Source organism: Bidens hawaiensis, unplaced genomic scaffold, assembly GCF_021521415.1.
Source record: "Bidens hawaiensis isolate Kalapana, Puna unplaced genomic scaffold, B.hawaiensis_p1.1 tig00032840_1, whole genome shotgun sequence".
NCBI lineage: Eukaryota > Viridiplantae > Streptophyta > Magnoliopsida > Asterales > Asteraceae > Bidens > Bidens hawaiensis.
The window spans coordinates 15,929-26,464 of NW_027495621.1; the positions used below are offsets into that span (position 1 = coordinate 15,929).

The following is a 10,536-nucleotide window of genomic DNA, read 5'->3' on the forward strand; positions in this document are numbered from 1 at the left end:
AGAAGAAGAAGAAGAAGAAGAAGAAGAAGAAGAAGGTGGTGGTGGTGGTGGTGTTCATAGGAAAATGATGATGATGGTTGAAGAGCTGCTCTATTATTATTATTATTATTATTATTATTATTATTATTATTATTATTACTAAAGTGCTCTTGAACCAAACCATCAACCAACGGTCAACTTAAAAACAGAGGTTCAATAAGCGCAACCAGTGGCTCATGTCAGCATTATAAAAAACACATGGGTTTAATATGGGCAATTTAGTTTTCAATGGGTCAACATGCTCCTCCACATATTACACAGGGAGGCAAATCATAGTTTTCTCAATAATTAATTGAGTAAATTAATTATTGTTTATTTTATTTTATTTAAACATAAACTAATATCTATAATTTCTTTAAAATAATTCTTGCAAAACATTTAAGTTAAGTAATTATTAAATTAATTAATTATGTTACTAAAATAATAAAAATAAAATGTTTAATCATAAATTGTTATTAATCTTGTTATTTAAGTTTATATTAATAAGTTATAATATTCATCTGAAAATCATTCTTTAACTAATAAACATCAAATGATTTATAAAAATTTTAATTCATTTTTGTGAAACTCATTTTAAATAATAAATCCACAAGTCCCCATTTGTCAAGTTTCCTTTTTATTTAGACTCGTTAAAATCTGGCGTATTTCTTTACTTGTTTAGGATAATCCACTGTGATTCTCCGCTTCGTTTATTCGACTCGTTCAAACTATCATTTTTCATTTTCGAGGTGAGTTTCTCACACCCCATTTTTGACGCTTTTACAAATTTTGGGGTAGCATATATATCCTATCAATACAACTATTTACTTATTCATCTACAAAACTACAATTCATATCATGGACTTTTATGTTTACTTGATTACTTGCTAAAAACTTACTTGCATGTTGTATCCTCAATAAGTATGATCATACGCCCCCTTTGCACTCATGAGCATTTTATTTCGAGTGGAAAATGGACCCCTGATCCAAATACGTTGGTTATTACTAACTGGAAAGGACCCTTCCTTGTGCTATTATTTCACAAATTTCATGGATTGTATGGTTTTTACGTATTTATATCAAAGCGTGTGTGAAATCATCAACTATTTATTTAGTTGACTTTATTTTATATATATGCTACATGTACCGTTATTAGAGGATGATACTCGGAGAAGGCATTAGAACTTAGGGTATTTTAATAAATGGACAAGTTGTTAAATTGTTCTTGTTGTTCTTTTATTTCTTTATCTTCGAACTTGTGTATTTGACGTTTAAATAAATTAATGATAATATTGTCACTAAATAGTGTCGCATGTGTTTTGAGCAATCTGTACGTCACACTCAGGCGTTTCCGCTTAGGCCGGGGTGTTACACACACACGCACCCACCCCACAACACTCTCTTTTCAAACCTCTCTACCTGAGATGATTACACGAGTTTGAAATTAGGGCAACCGGTGAAGATTTTCCTCAAATCGATAATTACCGGATATTGGTGTTTATAAACAAAACAGTAGAAGCAACAACCTCCAATGTCGTCATCATCGCTTCTGGTCTATAAGAAGCAAAAGCGGTGCAACAACGGATGTAAAAGGGTAGAGATAAGAGAGGGAGATCTGAATGCCTTACTTAGTTTAAACCACCACCACACCGGCAACACTACCACCAAAGTCACCCCACCCTCTCTTAACCTATAACCAAATCGGTTGTTGAACGCCTTAAATTAACCACCTCTACCATAAGAAAACTTGTTGCCTCGTTTTTTCTTGCAAGAAAATAAGGATGATGAAGACGGTGGCGATCGGAAGAGTGAGGAAGCCGGAAAATTATGGGGAAGCCGGAAATTTTAATTGGGAAGACGAGACCATCATTAGCGGCAACGTTTAACTTGATGCAAATGTTGATATGATATTGATTTTGTGTTGTACAAGCTTGGGCCCACCGCTATTTGTTTTTTTAATTTTTTTTTTGTTAGTCTGGGTGTATTTGTACTTTTTTACTAACTTAACAAATACAAGAGTGTTAGAGCTTGTTTGGGATTGAGTTTGAAAAATGGTTATTGGCTTATTGGTGTTTTTCAAAAAGCCAAAAAGTTTAAATGTGTTTGGCAATCACAAAAACTTTCTCATTTTAGGTTTTTTAAAGAGTTAAAAAGCAGTTTTCCAAAAGCCTCAAATCCTGACTTTTTAAAATGAATTTTTAAAAAAACACATAAACCAATAAACATTTTTTAAACCCAATCTCAAACATGCCCTTAGTTTACTCACAAATACAAGAGTGTTAGTTTATTCGGAAAAAAAAAAGAATTTCATTCAAAATTTGTTTTTAATCAGGTAGCAGAACCAAACTAAACAACCTAGGTACGGCTTTTCAATTAAAATCTATTTTATTTTAGGAGCAAAAACCTTGGATCGGCCGAAATGGGTGGCGGCGAATGCAGCAGCAGCGGGGAGGAAGACGGCGACGCAGAGTGGAGAGCCGCCATAAACTCCGTCACAAACACAAACACAACCTCCGCCGGTTCTCCTCCTCGGCTGGACACCGGCAAAACCATCAAACTCTACCAAATTAAGGTATCACGCTCTTTAATTTTAACATTATTATCAATATAATATGTTATTCAGTTGTGACTGACTCACTGATGATATTATTATTATTATTAACGGGCATTCCAGTTGGGTTTTTATTATTATTATTATTATTATTATTATTATTATTTATGTAAAACAATCATGAAGGAAGAGGCAGAGCGTCTATATTTATGTAAAACTAGTCTACTGTTTCAGTTTTTAGCACAACAAATAACAATATCAAGAAAGCAAACCAACCATATTTGAGGCATTATTTATACCACACTTGCCCCTCTAGTCTAGACCCATCAAAATCATAGATGCAATCTTAACTTAACATTACTAACCTATGCGGATTTAATTTAATGGTGTGGAAGTATCATAATCAAATGCCACCTGTTACAAATTACGCCTATGTATGAATGTCCTTTGAAGAAAGGTTCAACTTCATTCAAAGTTTGTGAAGAAAGCAAGTGCAGCTGCGGATGTTCAAATGAATGAGCAAAAGGTGGCTGTATGCATATGGCATTAAACCAGAAGAAGCCTGGACAAACTGATTAGCCGGAGAGCTTGTGCCACCAAAGGATGCTGGTTGCTGTGGATATTGGTGACGTAAAGGGCTAGAATGAATGATGATGGACGAGTTATAGCTTTAAAGATGTAATCGCCCCCAATGGGTCTCTCCAAACCCGGAAAGTACCAAATAATGAAAACGTGTTATAAAATGCTGAGGAGCACTGTGAGTGTGTCACTAAGCAAAAAAAGGGTGAGGAGCAACGTCAGCAAGACTATTATTCTTTTATATAGTGTATACATGTATAATATATTTTTCTCAAAATTAGTGTTTGGCTGGTTTTACAGGCAACGAGAATCTGAATGGCCAGATTTTAACCACATAACATCATAAACAGTAAACCTGATACACATAACAGGTCACGTATAAGACTAGGATTACTAAAACCCGACCTATTGTTATCCCTACTAAAGTGTGTTCTTTTTTAGTTTCTAATCAACAGTTCAACACTTAGCTTTACTTCATCATCATCGTACTCAGTATATCCCACCAATAGCAAAGCTATGGTAGGGTCTGAGGAGGGTAAGATGTAGACAGCCTTACCTCTACCCCGTAGGAATAGAGAGGTTGCTTCCGGTGAGACCCCCAGCTCGATGGTAGTTTTGCATCAAGCCAAAGTTCAACTACGAGCTTTTTACTTGATTTGATGATAATTGTTTGCGAGTGACCACAGGCACAAAAGTTATTGGATGACATATTAGAGAAAAGCATACAAATAGTTAGACAAGAACCCACAAAAGTTGAAGAAAACAATTCCATCTCCAATGGAGGTGGTGTTAGACTCTTTAGAGATGCCCCGCCCGGTATACTGTTCGATCAAGTCGGTAAGCAAATCGAACACTCATCATCTAACCAAATCCTTAAGTTTTAATGTTATATGTTTGCGGCTTTGTTGTACCAGATGAACTTCAAGGACCACTAAAGAGACCAAAATTAGTTCCTAATGTAGAGGAAGTTGATGAAAAATCAAAGAAGGTACCCTTCAACTTGTCTGTTTTTTATTTTTATTTTTTTTTATCTAACGATGAGAAGCTGTTACCAGAAAACTCACTGCACCAACCGATTAGTTGGGTGGTCTTCATGAGTTACTCAACTTATATTATGTGCAGTATGTAAAGTAAACTTTAGTGGGAGTTTCGTATATCCCCCTCTAATTTTATATTTTGTGTTAAGAGTTTCTTTTTCTTTTGTGCAGTTTAGGAAGCAACTGAAATCTGTTGTTGTTGATGGGCACGATATAATATGCTCAGCAAAAGAAGCATGTGAAAGGTCTTTGACTAAGTCAGAAGCAAGAGATGCGGCTGCAAAAGCAAAAGCTAAAAGAGAGGAAGAGAGAGTTGCAAAGTTGAAAACGATTCGCGGGGAAAGATGGCTGCCTGCTATTGCTAAACAAATGCGGTCCAAGTAAAATTATATTGTTTGCTTCTGGATGCAGCATTTTTGTAATTCCCCTCGCATGTCCTGTTTGCTACTTTGATCATATTGATTTATAGTAGACCAGGTTTTAGGTGTCTTGTTGACTTTCATTGGAAAAGTTGTACTTTTTTGACACTTCAAGGTGTCTAGGTTCTCAAATGCCTAATATAATAAGCTTTATTTACAGCCTAAAGTTGCATCTTACTCACCTGTTATGTTATACTTTCGATTATTGTTTTTATCTGTTTTTTACAACCCGAAGTTGCAGGCTAAAAAGTTACATATCAATCTTTTTGTCAAGTAAACCATTTCATAGTGTTTTTTTTTTTTTTTTTTTTTTTTAAATTCTCTCTTTGGTTGTCTTCATATAATATGTACATGATGCAGGACGTCTAACGCTTTTGGCATTTTATAACTCAGCTCGCATCTTTTTAAACGATTAATAAATAATGAATTGAGCTAGAAACAAGCTAGATCTTGAAAAATTATACACGAACCAAGTGCGAGTTTAAAAAGGAGTGCTAAACGAGCTGAGTTTGAACTCTTTTAAGTTAAACAAGCTGAACTCAAACTTTGACAACATTGGGCTCGACTTGTTTACATATGTAGTCCAATCTACAACATTTACAATTATCAGCGGTCCAACCACGATGTTACAAATGTTATTTTTTTTACAACAAAAATTTTCACCTAAAACCCTCTAACCTTACACTCACAACTCACAAGGACTTGAATTCACCACTTTATTCTTACTTTTGTGAGGGGTAAACATCATACCACTATATCATATATAGACAATGTTACAAATGTAATTGCAATAATCAATGGTGTCATAAATATAGAGTCCCCATTAAAAAAAATGTTACGTTTGCCGGTTTCTTTATGCCACTTGGATCACAAGGTATTAGTCTCAGTAGAGTTTAAATTGTGTTAGTTGACTCCCTATTTGAGGCACAATATGGGTCAACTATATTTTTCTTAAACGTCTTGTTTGTTTCAGAGCCGTTTTGGCGGGGCGTAGTAAACCCACTACCTACCACGCCAACGGGCGTCTCGCCTGAATGCCCCAGTCTTTCTCTGCCTTCAACTCAACACCATACAGATTTAAAGAAAAACAAAACATGATTAAAGAATTGGTCAAAATTGGTACAAAGCATGCATAGCAACATGAACTCGCTCTAACTATCAGTAGAAATGAGATCGGTACCATACCGAAAGTTACCAAAAGCGAAAACAAGTGAAAATATAAGCCAAGTACCAAATTTATCACTTTGGTACCCGTATCATTGAAAATACCAAAAAGTATTAAAACCGTTAACATGAAAAACTAATACTAGTACTATTGACTGTGTTCAGTCTATAAACAGTATTAACCTATCTTGTTTTTTGACTGGGGCCATTTCATATGTTTCTAAAGCTTATCATTTCGGCACAAATCCGCCTTGAGCCATTATACAACTTATATGTAACATATAACCCAAACAACAAAATATGCATATCAATGTAACCGAATCCCAAAAAATCACAAAGAATGGCCGTAAAATGTTAAATGACCCGAATGTTCAAATAGTTCACCTAGAAAACCCAACGTATAACGGGACTACTTATTAACCAAACGCTTTCTTCAGAGGGCTAACTCGTGGATATTTTCAAAAGTCAACACACAATCAAGGTTTAAGAGCAAGAGCCAAACCTAATTTGGGGGTTCGGTATAGGGCTCGGGTGTCGAGCTCGGTTGACATGGTGATGAGTGACTTGGGAATAATCTCATGCTGCAGCAGTGCACCGAGCTTACCATGGTTGTTGAGCTTAGCTTTGACCAATGTGAGACTATCGACCGCATAAGACCCTCCGACAGTGAACGTGTTCTCGTTTGTTGAGAATCTTCTAGAAATCTCACCTACGGCCCCACTCTTTCTAGAAGCATCTAGATGGTGTATGTATGATGCGCGTATGCTGTCTCCTTTGTCACCCCTAAATAACTACGTCAGATGCTAGACCAAACTATAATAAAAGTTCTGAAAATACAAAAACAGTTCCTCTGCGATATTGCAAATTTTGGTCCTTTCCTTTCGCATATTACAGATTGGTCCAGAAACTTGCAACGTGTAACACATTTGGTCCTTAACAGTGGACGGCCATTTTATTTTACATTAAATTGTGGACAAATACCATAAAAAACCAACATACTTCACATTTTTTTCTCACAAAAGTTCCTTGACAGTTTTTTGCATGTCAAGTCCCTTTACATGTTAGATTTGAAAATTTTGAACCTCTTTTGAAAAAAACTTGGAAAAATAAATTGTTTTTATTCTTTTTAAAACAAGCTGTGTTTAATAATAAACACTTACGCAAAACAACATGATGCATATTAGTTCCAAGTTGTTTCAGAAACAAATTTGACAATTTTGTTCAAAATTAACATGTATAGGGTAATGTGAAAAAAATTGTTGATGGGTTTTTGTTTAAAGAAAAAATGAAAAGTATGTTAATTTTTACAAAATTTACCCTTACATTTTGTAAAATTTAATGATTTACCCCTAAATTTAAAAAACAAAAACAAACAAAAATTCATAAGCGTTAGTTAATAATAATAATAATAATATTATTATTAATATTTTTACTTGACTACTTGTTACACAAAATGATTTGACTTTTTGTTTCTATGTTTTAATACATAATATTTTAGGAAAGTAAACATGGTGTTGGGATATATTTATTTTTATCCAAAATTTTATAAAAAACGAAGACGTATCAAATGCATAATTCTGGCAGTCGGTATATTTGATACAACTCGGTTTTTTCTATAAAATTTATATCAAAATGTAAATATAAATAAACATATCAGAAAGCCATATTCGTTTCTTTTATAAAATAATATACATTAAAAGTTAGAAACAAAAAATATATATTAACGAAAGTCACATCAGTTGGTCTAAAATAGCAAAAATCTAGGTGTGAATAGTAGGACCCTTTAATAAAAAGAGTGAAGTGTTAATTTCACATAAACTTAACAAATATTCTGACTGAAAATTACTAAATGTGATTGAAGAGTGGAGACGATATATGCGATTTTTTAATAAGAAAGGACCAAAACGACAATATGGACTTACCACAGGGACCATCTGTATAAATTACTTTTATTGTAATGATATAAAATTGCTTACAAGACTATAGAAGCTCACGAATCAGGTTTATTGATATTAATGCCGGCAGTGTACTTTGTTATTTTACCAGAAGAGGTCTCATATCCACCCTCGGCACCGATAACAAAAGTTGGAGTGCCGATTGTAGCCGAAACATCGATGTTGGGGTTTCATTTAAAGCAACTGTTGATGTCAAAGAAGCATGGTAATGAAAATATTGAACCTCAACCTGCATAATAACACGTTATTTATTACACCAAATAAAAATGAATAAATAAATCAAGTGTGTATGAAAAAAAGTAGAGAAATAGGTACCTTGCCGGATTTGAGATCGGGGAGTTTGAATGAGGCAATGGTCTTTGTTGAAGGTACCATATCAGTGAATGTTAATGTTGTAGCAATCTGCCATATGAGAGCGGAAGGGGTGGGGGTGGGGTATAATTAGGAGGCGAACATGATAAGATGTTACAAAAAAGTGTGCATGAAACTTAAAAAAAATGAAACCAAACAAAAACCGACAAATTGGTTTTATGTTTTGGTAAAAACCGAACTTTCGGTTTTGCAGTAACTAAAGCGAATTTATGGAATTTCATCTTTTATGTTTCATTTTAAGTAATTTATAAAATTTGTTAAATTGTGTAACCCAGATTCATTATTTTAGGGATTTGTTCGGATCAAAAGTACTAAGCCAAATTGGCAAAACGATTACGAAAAACGAGAAAAGCGACGGTTTTCAGAAACTAAAGTTTCGGTTTTCAGTTATGTTTTGAGCCCAAAACAGACCCATGCACGCCCGTAGTTAGAAGCATACATTTGATTCTGTGTCGAGTTTGATGTCAATCAAGGTATTCTTGTATTTGTACAGTGATCCCACATCTCCTGATGAGAGGCCGCCTTTCTTTGTTGCGGTTGATGTAAGTGTCTGCAATATAACTTTTGAGTGTTAAAACAAGTAACCATTTAAACAATTGCAACCACAAAAGATATTATCACATAGAAGCTTTATGATAAAGCTAACAAGAATGAATGACTTTAAAAAAAATGGAAGCAAAAGCTTCAAAGAGATAATGTAAAATCCAATCAAGGAATTAGCATAATCAAAACAAAGCAACAGTTGGTGCATATTTGACAAAATGAAAATAATGAAAAAGAGTATGTATATGTTGCAATAACAAAAGAACCTACAACATATGATATGAGAACTTTAGGGTGCAAAAGCATGATGGAACATTTAGTAAATGGAAAAGTTGACAACTCTGTGAATCATATTAGCAAAGAGTGGGATCCAATGGGTTTTCAGAAGCAATATTATCCTAATCACTTGTGTAAGCTATGGAAGGTGCTCCATAGTATACTATGGATATCAACAGGTGGCTGATAACTCAAAAGGGATAACCTATGTGGCTTCTAGGCTTGTTAGTCAGCATTTATAAACTAAACAGAAACTAGAATCCACGAAAAGAACAACTCAGAGATAAGCACTAAAACTTCTTAATGAACAAACCTCCACCACAACATTATGCTCAATGAAGACCATCTTTTAATCAATCTAACAGTTGACATTAATATTACCTAAATTGCGATTTGCAGGCGTCCTTTAGTGAAAGGTTAAAACAAAAAACATGTATACCGTTGAGGAACAAAATTAGTCTAACAGATTAAAATCCATGAGTATGAATAATAATAATAATAATAATAATAATAATAATAATAATAAAAGGAAGTGGAAACTGGAACATACAACTCCGGTGGCACTGGTGGTTGAGACGGAAAACTTGGGATGTAGTCTCTGGTTAGCAGATCTACAGCACATGAAAAACAGAGTAAATCAGAAGGTACAACGTGAAAGAAGATGATGATGATGATGATGATGATGATGAAGAAAGTTATAGTTACCTTTGGCTTTCTTGCCGATATTGGAAAAGAGACCCGGTCCACTCGTCATTGCCTGCCGTTGACAAACTAAGCTAACAAACTCTTCCCTCTCTCTGATTTTGATTTTGTGTGAGAGGAGTTTTGAGGGTGGGGTATATCGGCCAAACGGATCGGGTCACACAACCCGGACCTCAGATATTTTTTAGAATATATATATATATATATGATTTGTCTTCGGTGTATATGGAAGGCGGCGGGGAGCTGATTCTTAAATTTAGTGATATGTGCTCTCGAGCTTTTTCGACAGGTTTTTATGTGCCAATTCATTTGTTGATCGTTTGTTGACTTTGTGAAATTACTATCATGCCCTTATACAATCAGGTAAAATTACCATCTTGCCTTTCTATAATAATAATAACAATAATAATGATAATAATAATCTCTAGATCCATTAATTCATCATCATCTCATCGCAATCCTCTCAATGCCACTGTCATTCTCTCCACTACCCACTAACTTAATTCCAACTCCACTTATCCAACTCCAACAACCACCACAACACCAATTCCAACCCCATTGACGCCGAATTTACCTACTGTTTCACCCATCGCCGTCGGAATTACCTACGATATCACCTATCACCGCTATAGATGTAGGGTACCAAAAAGACCCAAATATCCCTAAATACTACCCGTGGGTCAGAGGGGACCCTCTCATAAGCCACCCGCGGGACATATAAACCACCCGCATACTTCAAGACAAGGGAAGAACAACATTATATCCGAGAGACTATGTGCGCGAGGATCTGGACGCCCTCAGAAGTCATCCGCAGGGTACTGTTTACACCCGCAAGGATGACCAGAAGGCAACGTCACAGGACAACTGTATTTAACCAACTCTCTTCTAGAAGATTTACCAAGATTCTTTCTTGATAAAAA

General features: G+C 34.9%; 1 protein-coding gene and 1 pseudogene across 2 annotated transcripts; one reads left to right on the plus strand and one right to left on the minus strand.

The window, feature by feature from the left end:
* Nucleotides 1–2,400: 2,400 nt before the first annotated feature.
* On the plus strand, nt 2,401–4,709 carry LOC143584177 (uncharacterized). The gene is made up of 4 exons (XM_077066280.1): nt 2,401–2,590; nt 3,835–3,985; nt 4,063–4,136; nt 4,357–4,709. Exons 1-4 carry the CDS (start codon nt 2,438–2,440, stop codon nt 4,567–4,569), a joined length of 591 nt encoding a protein of 196 aa, XP_076922395.1. The 5' UTR covers nt 2,401–2,437; the 3' UTR covers nt 4,570–4,709.
* Nucleotides 4,710–5,665: 956 nt separating this feature from the next.
* On the minus strand, nt 5,666–9,668 carry LOC143584178 (mitochondrial outer membrane protein porin 2-like; annotated as a pseudogene). The gene is made up of 6 exons (XR_013144314.1): nt 9,620–9,668; nt 9,465–9,525; nt 8,535–8,645; nt 8,039–8,125; nt 7,745–7,952; nt 5,666–6,551 (listed from the first exon to the last, which is right to left on the minus strand). The product of XR_013144314.1 is annotated as a mitochondrial outer membrane protein porin 2-like (transcript).
* Between the last annotated feature and the right edge of the window lie 868 nt (nt 9,669–10,536).

Bases quoted from the DNA above. Each gene is read 5' to 3' on its own strand.
- LOC143584177 (XM_077066280.1), top strand. From the start codon at position 2,438: ATGGGTGGCGGCGAATGCAGCAGCAGCGGGGAGGAAGACGGCGACGCA. The intron at 2,591-3,834 runs GTATCACGCTCT...GAGTGACCACAG, and splicing joins TCAAACTCTACCAAATTAAG to GCACAAAAGTTATTGGATGA. The intron at 4,137-4,356 runs GTACCCTTCAAC...TCTTTTGTGCAG, and splicing joins TTGATGAAAAATCAAAGAAG to TTTAGGAAGCAACTGAAATC.